The following is an 18,340-nucleotide window of genomic DNA, read 5'->3' as shown; positions in this document are numbered from 1 at the left end:
AAATATAGGAAATGCTGCAAATTAGGGCAAACAAAAAGTAAACTAACAACAAACTATAAGGCAATACAAGAGTGGCAGCATTTCATATACAACAGAAAGAATACATGGGGTTAATACACTTCATTATTTACCTGACGCACACAAGAAGAAAAAGTGCATTTCCTTGTTACCAGCCGGTTATATTCTAACTCAAACAGCCCAAATGGCGTGCAAAAGGCAGTTTTTGGCTTGTCTCTTGGCAACACAAACCAGGGCAGGGGACACCAATAACCCTTCAGGTAGACTATGCTCATAACTCAATGGCTCAACAAAGGCAGACCCAGAACAGGTAGCAGCAAGAATCTTAGTAGTACCTCCCGGTTTATAGACAGACCTCCTTCCCCAAACTCTTGCCAAGGCTGCCTGAGAACTGGGGGGTTGGATTTCAGCCTGATGGCACAACTGAAGTGCTCGCTGCCAGTGCTCTGGGGCCTCCATTATGGCAGGAAGGTCAAACAACTTGGGGCCATACTGGGAAAAGAGCTCATGGTAACAACCCTTAATGATGTTCATACCCAAAATACCTGGTACCTCAGGTGGGCCTGTCTGTTCGGGGGGTCTCTTACTACCAGAACACGTTGTCTAGGGATCACCTTACCCAACACCTCAACATTTGGCTCTACATATCCAACATAAGGGATGATCAACCCATTAGCGGCCTGCAGCTGTAACCAATGACAAGACTTCAACTTACCCTGAAAGTTTTGCCTGAAAAAAGTCTCTCTAATGATGGATACCATTGACCCTGTATCGAGCACACACTTGACCTCTACACCTGCCAACTTAATGGTTACCTGGGGGCAAGGGGCAACTAATCGAGCTGCTACTGGGTCTTCCCGCTCTGCGTGTGGTCTGTACTTTATCTCATCCTGGAGCACGGTGGAGTGGATCTGCACCTCACATCCTGGATATTGGACTACCTGACCAACAGAACAGTATGTGAGGATCCGGGACTTTGTGTCGGCTCTGTTCCTCTTCACCCTCTAGATTGCAGACCTCACCTACCACTCACCCTCCTGTCACCTGCAGAAGTTCTCTGATGACTCTGCGACTGACTCTTACCATTGCGATTCCCGACAGGGAATACAGAGGACTGACGGAGGACTTTGTGGACTGGTGCCAGCGGAACTGCCTCCAGATCAATGCAGGGAAAACCAAAGAACTGGTGGTGGATTTCTGCAGGCGCAGACACTCCCCCTCGATACTGGTGAACATCCAGGGAAGGGGCATAGAGTCAGTGACCTCACATAAGTACTGGGGTGTTCACCTGAACAATAAACTGGACTGGACCAATCATGCCAGTGCACTCTTTAAGAAGGGCCAGAGCAGACTGTATCTGCTCAGTAGACTGAGGTCATTTGGAGTGCAGGGGGCGCTCTTGAAGACTTTTTATGACTCTGTGGTGGCATCTGCCATCTTCTTTGGAAGTTTGCTGGGGCAGCAGCATTTCAACTGCTGACAGGAAGAGACTGGGCCGACTGATTAGGAGGGCCAGCTCGGTCCTGGGATGCCCGCTTGACCCGGTGGAGGTGGTGGGACAGAGGAGGATGATGGCGAAGCTGTCTTCTCTCATGGACAACCAGTCCCACCCCCTGCAGGACACCATCACAGCCCTGGGCAGCTCCTTCAGCAACAGACTGATCCACCCGCAGTTCGTTCCTTCCTGCAGCAGTACGACTTTACAACCAGCTCTGTTCCAAGTAAAACTACATGCACCACCTCTATGGACTGTCACTTTAACTTTCTCAACTGGGCAATATTCACAGTACTATATTAATTTTGTAAAAAAATTCTGTGCAATATAAACCGTTATGTGCAACCCATTTACTGTACATATTCTGACACATAATATATTTCTTTACACTGTGCCGGTGTAAATAGTTAATGTATATTTTTTCTATATATTGTTGTATATTTCTATTTCTTTATATTCCTTCACCCAAGTACTGCATGCTACTTATGTGATGTCTTCTGCTGCTGTAACATTGCAAATTTTCCCATTGCGGGACTAATAAAGGACTTCTTATCTTATCCCTGGTTTCCCCCTCTAAATGGTCAAAGATAAAATGTGCTTGATCGTTGGGCCCCAAATGTCCAGCCCTCATGCTAGCCCTTACCTCCTCGACCCACTCATCTACACTGATGCCATGAGCACCCCTGAACATAGGGCACTTCCCTTCTCTAGGAAGGTAGATTATAGGTTCAGAGTTTCAACAACTGTCCCTTTCTGCCTGCAGCTGTTGCACCCTCTCAGGATGACCCCGCAGCGAGAATTTAATTTTCTCCAATTTCAAGGAGAACACCAAATCCCTCAACCACATAGAACAATTTGGGGGATGATGTGACTTCCAATCCATTAAGATTCTCCTTCGTGCCAAAAGGGTTGAGAAAGCAATTATGTTTTTGTTTTTATTTATTAAAGTTTTGTCTTCGTCGCCCTGAACACCAAAGATGCACATCCAGGCATTGGGTAGGAGATTAAGACTGAGGGAGTCTGATATTACTTTGAATACTTTGTCCCAGTAAGTTGTGAGTTGTGGACAGATCCAAAACATGTGAGTAAGATCTGCTGGTGAATCATGACATCTACCACATTAGAGTACATTTTTGAAAGTTTGGAGTTAGAGTAGTGCAAGCAATGCAGTACCTTGAATTGTAGGAAATTTAACCGTGCACACGATGAGCTTTTATTGACCCTTATAAGGGCCTGGTTCCAAAATGAATCGGGTATGCTCATGCCAAGTTCTTTTTCCCAATCCGCTTTGATTTTACCAATGTTAGTCTCAGTAATTGAGTTGATGATTTGATATATTTGGGATATAAATACTTTTACCTATGGTTGGGTGTTCTAGAGGTGAATTAGGGAAATTGGAGTTGTAAGATCTGGCAAAATGTCGCACTTGGAAAAAGCGAAAAAGATGCGATTGAGGGATATTGTATATTTCAAATATATCTCCGGAACCCCCAAACACCCCAGTGATGTATAATTGACCAATGTTGGAAATGCCATTTTTGAGCCATAGAGAGAATGCACAGTCTAGTCTGGGTGGGGGAAAGAGGTGATTATCATGAATAGGAGTTAGAGTGGATAAATCTGTGAAGCCAAAGTTTTTACAGAATTGTGCCAGAATGTTCAATGTTGCAATTACTATAGGGTTGGTCGAGGATTTTCTTGGGGAGAAGGGTAGTCTAGAGGTTACCAATGCTAGAAGAGAGGAAGATGTACACGATTTAGCTTCATTTAGACACCAGCTTACTTGAGGATGCTTGATCCAGTATATTATTTTCTGTATATTTGCTGCCCAGTAGTAATATCTGAAATAAGGAAGAGAGTCCACCTTGAGATTGATGTCTTTGTAGCATCACTTTATTTATCCTTGGTTGCTTATCATTCCATAAGAAACCTGTAATGTGCTTATCCAAGGTAGTAAAAAAGAGCTTAGGCAAGAACACAGGCAGACATTGAAATAAATATAAGAAGCTTGGTAAAACACACATCTTAACAGAATTAACCCTGCCTGTGAGTGAAATATAGATGGTTTTCCATCTATCAAAGTCTGTCTTAATCTTATTGATTAATGGAGAGAAATTCCTACCATACAAGCTTTTGAATTTTCGAGTGATATAGATGCCCAGATATTTGAATTCAGAATTACATATACGGAACGGTAGTTGTATTTCTGCAGTCCTTATTGCTAAATTGTTTAAAGGGAAGCATTCGCTTTTGGAATATTTAACTTATATCCTGAGAAGGTCCCAAATTGTTTAAGAATACCAACTAACGCAGGAACAGAGTCTACCGGGTCAGAAATATAAACTGATAAATCGTAAGCATATAGCGAGACTCTATGCTCAGTGCTCCATCTGTGAATTCCTTTTGAAGTCTCTCCAGGCACAGGGGAGTGAATAACATTCAACAGGCGGCGGATATTGCTGAAAGACTGGCGATTCCGTATGAAACCAGTTTGGTCTTCAGAAATAACCTGGTGAATAACTTTTCCAGAAGTACAGCTAGGACCTTCGCCAAAATTTTATAATCTGCATTTAGGAGAGATATTGGTCGATAGGATCCACATTAATTTGCATCTTTTCCAGGTTTTAACAATAGAGTAATTAATGCATTTGTCAGGGTTTGTGGCAGAGTGCCTCTGGATAGCGAGTCATTACACATGTTAAGCAAGAGTGGCAGCAGTTTATCTGAAAATTTCTTAAAAATTCAATGGGGAAGCTGTCAGGCCCAGGTGCTCTTTTGTATAGCTTTAAATTGATCCCAGTATCTCGATCATGCTGTTACCAAATCATGATCCCCACACTACGATAATGGAACATGCCTTAAATCATATATTAATGGGAAGTTGCAACATCCAAAACATTTCGGGACAATGGCCAGGTCACATGCAAGTTCCCTCCTTTCATTTTCTCTATTTTTATATAAATATCATGGTTGGCTTCTTTCGTCAACCTCAAGAATTCAGTCCAGTTACCAAACTTATTGTTAGAAAATATATTTGAATATATACCTATAAAATAAAAGAAACACTGACCAAAACAATGATGACCACTGGTTTGAAATGATCTCATGATCATAAAGGGGGAACTGTGAGAGAATTTTTTGCCATCCTCATACAGTACATCTGTTCACCATGAGGAGAGTACTTCCAGACTCATTGCACAGATACTCCCTTCTCTCTCTAAGCAGTGCCCAAGTTCAGGTTATAGATAAAGGGCCAACCAGACAGAGAGGCACCAACTCCAATTCTTTTGCATATTACATCAGTGGCTAGCGGTAAAGGTTAGGTATGCATGCTTTCATGGATGTGCTGTTAGAATGGGTGACGCAAGTAGAGGGAGATATACTGGGAAGCAGTGGGAGACATCTTCAGACTTGGGGGTGACAATTGCTCATGTTACTCTGTTAGCGTTTGTATATTGTTCCACCTTCTGGTCTCCTTGATGCATCAAGTCTACATTAAAACCTTCTACATAAGACATCAGCTGCTGCCTGAGTTCTCCTTTCACCAGCTTCCGGAAACTTCTATCACACTACTTTGTAGTTAGAAATTTTATGAGACAGAATCATTAAAATATTTTCCCTATCAAAACTCTGATTATAGCCTTTACTGTATCCAGGTGGCCCCTCTGGCAGCGACACTGCATCCAGGCGCATTATGCAACGCAGGTGTCTTGCCAAAAAACGATCGTCTGCCAGAAACAGATCGCCATCCGTGGTTGCGTGCGCAGTCTGAAAAAGGTGTATCTGCCTCAAAAGAGACATCAAAGACACATCAATGGCTGCAGGGTAAAATACAGACGGAATGTAAAGGAACACCTTTGAAGACAAGAGAACAGGTATTCCAGCAGGTAGAAAAGGACTGTGTGATGATAGTGGATGAAATCAAGGCATTTTGAAGGGAGAAGAAGAAGAAGTAGGATATTGAAATTGGATGCACCTTGACGTTGGTTGCCACCTGCCAATAAACTAAACGAAGAAGCAGAAACATACCTAGAAAAATACTGAGAGGTAGCTACAGACCAGGAGCTGCAATCTAACCGACAACCAACAAGAGAAAAAAGAAAAGAAGGTGATTTCAAACTATTAACTTGGGCCCAGAGCAGGTAAAAGAATGCAGTCTTAAGGATGATGGCAACAAAGGATGTTCTTTATTTAATCTGTAACCCATCCATAAATATTGTTAAGAAAACATCTTCATCCATTTGACAACACAACACACCACATTACAGACAACACAACACATTACACTGAACAAAACAAATTACACACAACACATTACGCACAACACATTACACATAACACAACACTTTACAGAAACGCGCTGCAATTACAGAAAACGACAACAAAATTGTTTCCAGGGGACACTTAAAAGTGATGAAAAAGTCTGGACACGGTTGTTGTTGCCGCGGTTTGACGTTGTTAAAGTCACTGCCTGTCAGTGATGTTGGAAAATGAGCTAAACTGTAAGGGCCTGATCTAATAAGATCCCAAATAAAGAGTGCTAAATTGCATGTGCATTATAACAGATTGCACGTTTGCTTGGTGGGCGTTTTATGGGTGATCTATTAAAAACAATTGCGCAAATGATAACAGGTGCAAACGTGTTTTGCATGCGGTACTGGTTTCCGCCACGGAGCATTACGGATAGCAGAGTGAGCGCAAGTGCGAAGTGAAATTTAATGCCATGGAATTGGAGGTGTTTGTTCAAGAGGCAAACAAACTTATATTTGTTGAGCTACAGCAAAGAAATATTAATATAACTCAAAGAAACGCGATATGGGAGAGTATCTGCGAGAAAGTAAATGCTGTGGGTAAAACAAAAAGAGCAACCGATAAAATTAAGAGAAGATGGCAGGACATAAGAAGAAGAACAAAAGAAAAAATAGCTCATAAATATAGCCATAAGCAGCAATGAGCGGGTTCAAGCCTTAATTCGCTCAATAGGAGAAAGCAGCACATTATGTCATTTAGCTGACTACCACCCTTAGCCACAGCCGACCACAAAAAGCTGCTTAATTAGAGGAAGCAGCTCAATAAGAAGAAGCGACTCAAATGGAGGAAGCGGCTCAATAGGAAAACAATTTTATATTTTTGAGACTCCGTATGGGCGAAACTCAAAATGCTTCAACACGCCTATTCTACAATAAGATATAAAGATATCAAATTAGTTTCACGATGATTAGACAATATTTTATTTTTAAGAGTTATGGCTAAGTTTATGGTTAATAACGGCCAGGTTTTTTGACCAATCCTGATCATTTATAATAGAAATGTGTATATCCGTCTCACAATGCTTTATACTGAATTTGGTGTTCATTGGATAAAAAACGTATGCAACTTAGCAAACATCCATCATGGCGGACAGTTATGGTCCAAGGGGCTTTTTTGGTTTAATGTGTTGTGTTGTGTATAATGTGTTGTGTTGTGTTGTTCAATTGATTACTTTGCTTTATTTTTTTCTACTTGCATGTGTTTTCTTAAGTTGCAGTGCGTTTAGCTCTCAGGGCCACCGTAGCTCTCGGTCCTCAGGTAGAGTTCCAGCAGCTTGGAGTGTAAAAAGTAAAAGCTGCCTCACACATTGGAACAGCTAACGGACTCACACCAGACCCGTGCTGGTTCATCCACTGGTAGCCTGTATGTAAGACCACTTGTTCGTCATCACAGGTCCAATGCAGAGCGCTATGGAAGGAAGGTACAGCCAAGTTGACGAAGACCCTGAGCCACAGGAAGGAGTGGTATCAGAGGACAGGGCAGCGACTGACCCACCAGAGGTATGCTGTGTGTGAGGAATCAAGATGAGTCAAGCTGCTGTTTTTTCTTTTATTGTTTTAACTTCTTTATAAACCCCCTGTGAAGACATGGGGACTTCAGGTGCTGTGATGTTGCACTTGAAGATTACTTAATTTCAAAATGCACAAAATAAGAAGCTTAGTACACTATTTCATAGTAGTCAGATGAGACAACAATTTCCAGCGACTGTAAAGGTCCACCTCTGCAAAACCACCCTGTCAAATTTAAGGACAAACTATAAGATTACAGGCTTTTACTCCCAACACTCCCATTGCATTGAGTGAATTTCACTTGTTTAAATGTCTTAAAAGAATTCATGTTATCCCTGATCCTGTCATTTTAGCACAGACACATGAGATCAAAAAGACTAATGTCAGCAATAAAGTAAGGTTAAAAACTAAATTACTTCTTTTAGCATCAGATGACTTAAAATTTTGTTTTTTGAAATTTATGATTCTAGGGACCAAAATTAGACAAAATTATCTCTAAATAAGGAAAGATTACAATTCTCTCTGAATTTATTTATTTCTAAATTACAATCAAACAAACAAATGTACATAGACAAATGCCTTTGCCTATTTTAAGCAGCAAAATTGGCTTGTATTGAGTGAAAGCATCTTTATAATTTGACAGTGTGGCCTTAAATTTCACAGGAAATGTTTGCAGTGAAAAAGTGGTAATGCTATGTTTGTCTAACAATACACAATGTCTATATCATAATCTATATCAAGAAGCTTTATACATGCTGTCTATGTGTCCCAGTGTGACTCACAGGATCAGACAGGATCAGAGCCTGAAGACTCGGCCCCTCAGCCGGACCCTTTCCTGAGTGGTGAGGATGAAAACTCCCAGGATTCTGGTCAGTCACCCACTAAACCTGCTGGGATTTACAATTCGATACAAAGCTGTGACACAACATAGCACTGTTCAATACATTCACGTTTATAAATAAATAGGCAAAAGTAACACAGACATATTTACAATTTACGTAAACTAGGTAAGTATGTAAAAAAGATAATTTAGGTTGGTTTGCCTAATTATTATTATTATTAATGAATAGTTAATTAAGAAATATTGTAGGGAACCTTTTTTGTGAATAAACTTACAATAATTTCTTTAACTTTACTCATCCTCTAAATATTTGCATTGAAAGAACAGTTCATCTTAGCATACTCACAAGTTCAGTATCACACAGCAGTGTGGATCTTTTTTTACATCATAATTTGTTGATTCATTTTAAGAATGACTTTTATTTTCTGTCTTTCAGTGCAAGACAACTCTGCTCAGATGCCGGTGAATATTAACCTCTCCAACCTCAACACGTTAGAAGACATGGAGGATGAGGAGCCACTGCCGGAGGATGAGGAAGAGGAGGAATTTCTTGTTCTTGATCCAGAACATGTGTGTAGTTTCTCCTTAATATTTATGTGATCAGAAGTTGCCTACATTCATAACTGTTTGCATTTCGAGTTTATTTTCATAATAATAGATTTCTTCATTTATCATTCCCACTGTCATTGTTTCAACGTTTCATCTTTTGACAGCCCCTGGTCAGAAGGCAACAAGCTGCTCTGAACAAACAGCTGAGAGAGGAGCTGGAGAGGATCGAGGTGGAGTTAAAGGAAAAGGTTGTTTACTTTTCTTTAACTATATGTTCTCAGTATGTCCAGAAGATGGTGATGTTGAGCAAGCACATTTTAAGGCCCAGCATAAAACTATTGACAATGAAAAGCAGATGAAATCAACAAACTAAACACCTTTGAGAAAGAACGTGTTCAGGACAATAGAAAGCCAGAGTAAAACTATCTGGATACTTTGTTCTGATTCCTGCCTTTGCTCTTTCTCCCTCACTCTCTCTACCTCTGCCACAGCTGGGAGTTGAGAAGGCCGAGGCCAGCCTCATACAGGAGAAAGGTTTAAAGATTTTCAGGATTCAGGAGCAGCTGGCCCGACTCCACACAAGGCTGGAGGAGCATCATCAGAACAGGGAACAGGCAGAAACCGAATATCGGCAGGCCCAGGATCAGCTGGAGGCAGGGAATAGACACTTTTCCAACATTAGCAACCAGCACAGCAAAGCCAAAGCTGATGGTGAGCCTGACTTTCCATCTGGGGGTCTTGCCTTGGTCCTGATTCAGGATTATATTCCATTCTCACGTGTTGCACCATGTACTTTAAACGCTTATCAACAATATTTCAATTTAAATCCATTATGAGTCTTATGTTTGGAATTATGAGTGAAATATACCATAGTGAAGTCGGGCCCGTCCTTTACTTTTATGAAAATTGTGAATTGTAATATTATTATTATCTCATTTAAAATTCAGAAACCAGTCTGGATCCTCTTAAACACCCAAATTAGTCAGCAACTTGTGTTTGTCAGTGCCACCATGTCCAGGGAAAGAACAATAGATTCATCCAGCAGCATAAAATATTAGGATTATTAGAAGTTGGAGAACGTTTCTTATTAATCTAGAGTATGATTATATTATAGCTTCCTTTGTTCTGCCTGTGAAGGTAACTCAGTCATCTAAAAATGATGCAGATGTAGATAAAACACATGGGTCTAGATTTTAGTGCAACCTGATGAGACAAATTGCAACATAAAGCTAAGTCACTAATTAAATTAGCTTTATATTTTAAGTTTGAATGTTTACACAGAACATTCAACAGTTAAATCTAAATGAAATAGATTTGAGCCTCATCCATATCAGTGCTAAGTTGGCTTTGTATGAAAGTACTAGTCCATTGGACATAAACACTGTTTCATCACCAGTAAGACAGAATCAGTGTCAGTCTATGTTTCCAAACTAAAGATCTGAGTCTTATTGTTAATGTTTTAACGCTGTGTATCTTCTCCAGTGTCCCAGCTACAGGCAGAGGTCGACAACTTGTCGCTGCACCTCGTCTTCGCACAGAGAGCCTGTGAAGATCTGCATTCCAGCGTCAAAGCCAATAGGACCACCAGACGCAAAGCAGGAGCTGAGAAGAGTCAGGCTGAAGAGCAGAAACTGAAGCAGGTGGACAGGATGAAGTCGGGCACATTAACAATATCAGCTCATTTGAAGCTTTATCTGTATTATACATATTCATTGATTCATTAATTCACTTTCATTGGTTGAAAATATTGTTTCATCAGGATTTATATGTGGAGCGTCTGACGAAGGAACTGGAGAGGCTGACTCAGCAGGTTGCCATGTATGAGGCCAAGGCCAGTGCTCAAGCAGAGGAGACGCAGGCAGCCAGACAGGTCCTGTCTGAGGTAACTATAGGATGAAATAAGACAGTATATACTGTATCTGTAAGGTCAAAGTGCCTTAGGCATCAACCTTGTATAGTTTAAATTAATGCTACTGTTAACAGGACAATCTTTTGCAGTGAACTGACAGGATTAAAGATTAAAGCTGCAATATAGTTTTGGCCACTTAAAAACAGTGGTACAAGCTGTAAGAAATAAAATGACACAAATGTCAGTGTTAGAAAACAATAAATAAACAAATTATGTACACTATAAGTTGGAGTTGTGTTTCTGGCCACATAATGAATACAAGTCCAACATTTATCCTCCTTTTAATCTCCTCCCGAGAACATCTGGCTCCTCAGCAGCTCAATGGGGCTCCGAGTTTACCTGCTGTTTGTTAACTATTAGCAAGCGATCAGTTACGCAAACCAAAAAAGTGCAGATGCTAAGATGCAGCATCAGGTGAATGTGACACCTTTCATATTACACATTTAATCCAGTGTTACTGTAAAGATATTCATTTCTGTGCTTCCAACATTAAAAACATGAATCAAATTACTGCGAAATTACTCATATAACAAGGTGTTTGGCATAAAAGTACTGTATATCTTGCAGTAACTTATAGTTGACCAGTGAGATTATTATGACAGTATATGCTTGATTTGATTTCATGAACTTGACTCAACCTAAGTATTAAAGGCAGGGTCATTGTCCCCAATCATAGATTCTCTTCTAAATGTAAGCTTCTGATTTACATTGTTTGATTCTCATATTATATGAGTGTTGGTGAAGTGTCTGTACAACACTGGCATTCTCACATGTCCACCCATGTTTGTGTCTGTGTGCAGGTTCAGATGGAGATGGAGTCTCTGGTGATGATGCGTAAACAGCTGCTGCAGCTGTGGAACAGCAGCGTGTTGAGCTTGAGGAGACGAGATGAAGACCTCAGCAAGATGCAGGAGGATGTGCGGTGAGAATTAGGACAAGAGAGGGATGAATATTAATATGCTACTGATCCACTTGAAATGAGCTAATGTACTTCAAACATGTTGTTCATGTAATGTCTCTGCTGAAAACATGTTTCACAAACAAGATGGGGATAACGTTTGTATCAGTGACAGATTGTTGCCATCCTCTACTTTTCAGGCTAAAGCTTAAAGGGAAATGAAAACAAAAATTACTGTCACTATGATAAAAGCAGGTTTTCACCTGTTTCATGATCTGAGATATAAGGAATGGTGACAAATATCAAAATGAAAGCATGCGTTCACATGTGCTTTTCTGCTGTTTGTGTTTCCCAAAGCACAAAAGAGCACCAGGTGATCTTATTGGACAAAGAGATTGAAAGCTACAAGAAATCCACCACTGAAGAACAGGAGAAGAATGAGGCACTGACTCTGCAGCTGAACAGGAACCTGATGGATGGAGCCACCTCCAGAAAGCTGATCAGTCAGAAACAGGCCCAGCACGAGGCTCTACAGGCAGAATACAGCATCTGCATCCGCATCCTGAGCGACTCCAAGAACACCCTCGACAGGCTCACGAAGGTGGAGAGAGGGCAAAGCCTTCTGTGTTTGTGCCGACAGTCGTTCTACTCTCTCTCCCTAGATAACTATTTCACACACTTTCTTTACCCCCAACTTCTCCTTCTTCATTCTAGGCAACCAGCAGCCACCAGGCTCAACTGAATAATCAGAGGAGGCAGTTGGAGAAAGAGAAAGCTGTGCGTCTGGAGCTGGAGGACAAGATCATGACCCACATGCAGGAGAAGCTCACCCACAACAAGGCTGCCAAATACTCCCAAAAGCTGATAAGCAAGAAAGCTTCACTTAAGAAAGAAAAGGTAAAGATGTCATTTTTGAAAGATAGAAAAAGCATCCAGAGACAGTGCAGAGTCCCTCCATGTGCATAAGAAGTAATGTTGTCATTGTTATTAGTATATGATTTAATAAACAGTATATTTGTAGACCTTTAGTTTCAAACTGGGATTTTTTAGAGAAATATAGTATGTGTTGAATTCCAGTATTATACGTCCACAAAGCTGAAAATTTAAAAGAGACAGACTAGAAAATAACTGTCCAAATTAAAGCAGTAGAGATGTCCTGGCTTTTAATTTCTCTATTTTTCGTCGAACTGAAAAAGAGCTGGATCCTAGGTTGCCTGCCATCCAACTTAATAACTTCTGTCATTAGACGTCCTCCTGCCTCCTAATTACACAATCTTTTCAAATTTCAAACAATCAATTTGTTACTCAGGCTTTCTGTCTGAAGCCCAAGCCAGGATATAATTTTTCAAACATTGGTAAGGTCCATTCAGAGCCATCGAAGACATCATAGACCTGATTCAAGGCCTGAGTGAGTCTAGAGTGTCTGTTTATTATGCAAAAGATCATGGGAAACAGAATTATAAGTGATTAGTTAAGAAAGAAGGATGTAGGAATGTAAAAAAGGTCTAATGCATAAAGTTAGAAAATCAAAAAACCACATATGTACAATAACTTATGTATACAGACACGATTTACTATTACAGTATTGTTTCTCTTACCACCTCTCTTTCCCCTTTAGATCTCTCAGCTGTGGCAGCTGGAGAATGACGTGGTGACGGTGGGACTGGAGATCATAGAGGTCAGCCAGCATCTGGAGAGCCTCTCCCTCACTCAGGAAGCCCTCGATGAGGAGAAAGCAAAGTACCAAAAAATGATCACGTCCAACCAGGCCCAGATTTCTTCCTTCAATGCACTGATCGAACAGAAGGAGACCACCATTGCCAACTACAACAGAAAGATCAGTAAAATCACAGCCAGCACTGGGGTGAGAGATCTTGGAGACGAAATCCCAAGTAGTCTGTTGTTTATGTGGATTATTCAATAATAAGCTATTTGAATTTTGAAGTACATTAGAAACAATCTTAAGAGTCAGATACTGTATTTCGTAAAAAGTAAAGATTATCTTAGGATGTGATGACACCAGCTTCAATGCCTTTCAACATGCTGACTTTCCAGCTCATAGGTACTGATTAGTCATTACTACATTATTAAATAGCTTGGCACTCATGGGTCAGACCACACCCATCTTCCTACTTGTTGCAACACTATCACTGGACTCAAAACCTGTCCATAGACAAAATGAGGACGGAGGACGGAGAAAACAATAACAGCTCTGCTGATGTGCCTCATAATTACCTGTTATCTTTGTGATTTGTTTGGCTTCTTTTCCAGAATGAAGACCTAAGTCCTCTGCAAATCAAGGTAGATGCGTTGAAGGCTGAGATCGAGGAGCTGGCAGCGAATATCAAGAATGATCAGCAACTCTGGATAAAACGTCAGACGACTCTAGTAGGACTGACGCGGGAGATAGAGGCCAACAGCAAGAACATGCATAAACTGCAGATAGAGCACACTGTCATGCAGCAGAAAAAAATACATTTCAAAAGTACGTAAAGTTCTTAAAAAGCACACACATGCATGAATAGGTAAACAGGTCCAAGTCAGTCAGTAAAAGTCAGTTGTCACTAAGTTAATTAAAGGCTACTAATGGTCTTTAGCTTGTAAATGACATGTCTGAGAATGTAACTATTATTTTAACTGAGTACATGTTTTTCACAACAAAAGCTTCGAAAAAAAGATACGATTATAACTTTATTGATCCAACGCTGAGGAAATTCACTTGTTATGAATGAGGAGATATTGAAATAGACGTCTACACACACATACATATATAGACTGTTAAAAGCATATGACAGTAATGGTATACAATATAAATATGACTATAAAAATGTTATGTACTATATTTATGTAGTAAACCATAGTATACTAAAATAGCAGTATGCTATGTAACTATATAAAGGGATTTGCACATACTATGCACAACCTGTACACTTCCATCTGCGGTCGTACTCTGACGCCCTCTCCACCCCCACCAGATCAATTTGAAGCAGAGCACCAAGAGCAGAGAGATCTGGAGAAGAACACGAAGATGCTGAGAGGAGACCTGCTGAAGCTCAACTACATGCTCAGCAAGAACGGACAGCTCAGCCAGGCACTGGAGCAGGAGAATGTGCTGATGGAGTCAGATTTTCTCCACAGACTTAAGGCACGGCATGGCTGATAAATTCAGCTTTAATTGTTTTTATTCTCTGCACTTTTAATATTAAATATTATTAAACGTGAAATATTATGTGTTTAGGAGGCAGAGCGGGAGTCAGTGGAGATCCAGATGACGTATGAGAAGACCCATGATGAAAAAGAAAGACTCCTCAACAGACTGACGGAAACTGAGTGAGTTAAGATCTGTGTCTTAACTATGAAATATTTTGCAACAAAAAAAGCCTTTAGCTTTAGGGCAGACGCACATTAGGCCTATTTTTCTTTGTACTTCCACACTTCCCCACCGGCCTGCGCTTACATTGCTCTTAAACATTATGCATCAAAACTAATCAGAAGTTATTAGGACCTGTACAGTACTTGAAGTTTACTTTGTGTTTGTTTGATTTGTTCTAAAATTTATGAGACACGCATTTAAACACAAAAAAGTCTAACATTGTGCACACGCAGTTTCCCATGCCACACACAACATGCGCACATTTTCCCAATTTTCATTTTTCAGTGAACTATTCCTTTAAGGCTTAGATGCATCACACAAATGTAAACTGAATAAATGTCATATCAATATGAAGACCATCAAAATATTTAAATAACTATTGACGTGGGGAGGGGGGCTAGAGTTTTACACAGGACCATATTCTTGTGGTTTTAAGAGCAAAAATGAAATCATGGCTTTTAAACCATTACATCTAGTGTACATGAGTTAATATTTGAATACACTTTTCCTATAATTGGATGAAAATCATTCAGTTATTGACTGCTCAAGTCAGTCTGGTTTTATAATTTTCCCCCTCCACATTAACTGGGTGTTTTTTTACATGCAATCCTTTGTTGGGTTCATGTGTTGTGTGCGTGTGACCTGCAGGTGGCAGATCATGCTGTGGGAGAAGAAGATCCAGCTTGTAAAAGAGACTCGTTCAGCTTTGGACTCTGAGGTGGTCCATGGAGAAATCCAGATGATGAAGGCTGAGATACATCGTATGGAGGTAAACACTGCAAACACAATAAATAATAAACGAGGCAGACAATACATGCAAAATTTTATTCATGATATGTGTGCTCGTTTTAATGTTTGTTTAATCTCATTTAATACGTGTGTGTTAGGTCATACTCAACCAACTAAAGAGGCAGCAGGAGCAGTTGCTGAGGGAGAGTGAAGAGACAGTGGCGAGGAGGGAGACCATTGCTAACCGTAGAAAGGCCATGGTCCACAGCTCCCAAAAACAGGCTACAAAGGGCGAGCTGAGCCGCCAAGCACAAGGCCTGCGGCGCAAGATCAAGGACGTGCACAAGGTAGGACACATGTCATGATCATCCATTTTTGCATATGTACCTGAAGCACTGTTATCTTATATGCATCATTCATCTCTTCAGCATGTAGCTGAGTGTGAGCAGGTGATCAAGGACCAACAGGAGAGCCAGGGGAATCTGGCTGATGCGCTTGCACAGCAGAAGCAGCGGCTGATAGAACTGTGCGACACCAGCAACACCCTGGACCATGAAATTGTTGATCTCGAGGACACTAAAGTCAGGGTAAGGAGCAAATACTGTGCATGAATACATGCTACTATGTGCTATACAGTAACAGTGCTTTAAAATGCTCTTTAGCCTGTTTTTATTCATGTAGTTGTACTGGTTTGCACCTGCATTCTAAGTGTAACTGATTCCTCACTGTATTGAAATCTAATACAGTCTTCTTTTTTTAAGCTGCCGTACTATATTATAGCTGAGTGTCAATCAAGTCTCCTTTCAGAAGTGAAATATGCACCTTCTGTCTACTGCCGGTAAATGTTGCTATTGATGTGTTGAAGGTGTGGTGAAAATATTTGTTAAAACACTTTCCAGGTCACGTAGACACAGCTGGAGATTTACTGTCATCACAGTTTCCACTCTTGGAACCACTCCCACTTAGCAAGCATACCAGATATAGCCAGTCATTGTTTTCCACTTTCTGACATCAGTGTGAAAACATAAATCAAATCCACTCTCATTCTTTACATTTCCCTCCCTCTAGAACTTAGACCACCTGGTGACTCTACAGAGCCGGGCCAAGAAGCTGCAGGGGGTGTGCGAGGGCCGCTACAGAGCTTCGTCCACCAGAGAGTCAGTCAGAGCCGCTCTGCAAACCCAGACTGAGCATGTGCACGCTACCTCTGCCATCTTGCACCGAGTCTGTGAGGAGTTCCCCCAGCACCAGGGGCCACTCCGCAGGCTAATGTTAGCGTTGGCAGGTCGTGCTCAGGCATCCTGAAAGTGTGGGAGATAATGTAGACATGAAAGTTATTACAGGAAGAAGAAGTGAGTAACATGAGGTTGGGTCGAGAGAGAAAGATGAGATAAGTGATGAATTGTGTCCAGTCCAATGTAATCAAATAAAGTCTCGATGGAAACTCGATCAGAATCCACTAAATCCTTCTCTGTTTGGCTTTTTCAATCCAGCTGCCAGTTTGTAAACTAACTGATTTTTCAGTGACAAAAATCATCCCAAGTCCTTAATTGATAACTTAAATGGTTCAGTACACAGTATACAGTAAATACAGTAAATAATCTCACATTTTTGGTATTGTGCTTTGTTAAATTGGATTAACTTTACATCTGTAAGTGCATATAAAGTATCGTACACTGACAAAAAGCTGTTGCTGTCTAGATTGGGCAATATTATTATGTTTAATGATTGGGAAACTAATCTGTGATATGCTTAATTTAGTGCCATTCACCTGTGTGGTGGTGTGTCAGTACCTGCACATTTACTATGGGCAGACATTCATCTTCATAATCTGCTTCTGAAATAATCAGATTACACCAGTCCAGGCTGACAAAGGCAGTTACACCTGATCATAATGACATTTCTGTTAGTTCAAGCACGGATATTAACATATGTTACTTGTTCAATACGTCCTGGATTTAATACAGCTGATTACCACAGCAGTTGCAGGCCTTCCTTGATGGCAGCACATCATCTGCTGTACGCAACAGGGACGTGAACGGTGAACACTTTATCAAAGAATGTTGTGCAACTGGCTCAAAGAGGTTGTGTGTTCTAGACGAGCACCATCCTATAATTTGTCTCTGAAGAATTTCCACAGCACCTGGAGGCACTGTGTAGAGTTGGACTGTCACCAGAACTGGCAGTAGGTGTGCACAGGCTTGGCACGACAAACAGCACACTAAACTAGTACTGAGTGGAAAGACTAACACCTAAACATTATTTTGTAATGGCTGCTTTTGGCTACAGCAAAATTCCACAAAGACTTTATTTAGTGTGTTAGGGGAAAGCCCTACAGATTTTTTTATGGATGGAATTTGCTGCGGTATGTGTCAAGGCATGTGCACTAATAAAACAACTGTGTTGTTAGCTGGTATGGAGCTTTCTTCCTATCTTTAAAGAGCGTGGTATTTCAGTTTGAGAGCATGACTTGTTGAATTATGTTCAGATTGTGTATTACTTTTCATCAAAACCCTGCCCTTGCACTCAAATAGACCCTTTTATGAGGGCAGTGTAGCTATTATTATATACAAGTATATAGACTTGAACTTTTTATCATGCTTTAATTGGCAATTGCTTTAAATGCAAAAAATATTACAAAAATACAACAAATATTTTAATTAAAAAATAATTTACATAACTTGATATATATCAGATGCACACTGGATA

General features: G+C 40.5%; 1 protein-coding gene across 1 annotated transcript; it reads left to right on the top strand.

The window, feature by feature from the left end:
• Positions 1 to 7,222: 7,222 nt before the first annotated feature.
• On the top strand, positions 7,223 to 17,013 carry LOC118123385 (coiled-coil domain-containing protein 40). Its single transcript, XM_035180742.2, has 18 exons — positions 7,223 to 7,323; positions 8,105 to 8,201; positions 8,610 to 8,743; positions 8,887 to 8,970; positions 9,214 to 9,433; positions 10,205 to 10,362; positions 10,482 to 10,604; positions 11,432 to 11,553; positions 11,887 to 12,130; positions 12,244 to 12,426; positions 13,148 to 13,393; positions 13,801 to 14,014; positions 14,505 to 14,674; positions 14,768 to 14,859; positions 15,551 to 15,671; positions 15,790 to 15,978; positions 16,060 to 16,218; positions 16,700 to 17,013. The coding sequence occupies exons 1-18, from the start codon at positions 7,234 to 7,236 to the stop codon at positions 16,934 to 16,936; spliced, it is 2,883 nt and encodes a 960-aa protein (XP_035036633.2). The 5' UTR covers positions 7,223 to 7,233; the 3' UTR covers positions 16,937 to 17,013.
• The last annotated feature ends 1,327 nt before the right edge of the window (positions 17,014 to 18,340 follow it).

The sequence above is a fragment of the Hippoglossus stenolepis genome, chromosome 2, assembly GCF_022539355.2.
Source record: "Hippoglossus stenolepis isolate QCI-W04-F060 chromosome 2, HSTE1.2, whole genome shotgun sequence".
In the NCBI taxonomy this organism is placed as follows: Eukaryota; Metazoa; Chordata; class Actinopteri; order Pleuronectiformes; family Pleuronectidae; genus Hippoglossus; species Hippoglossus stenolepis.
Note: the sequence above shows the minus strand (reverse complement) of the source record. Positions and strands in the feature narration are given on the sequence as shown.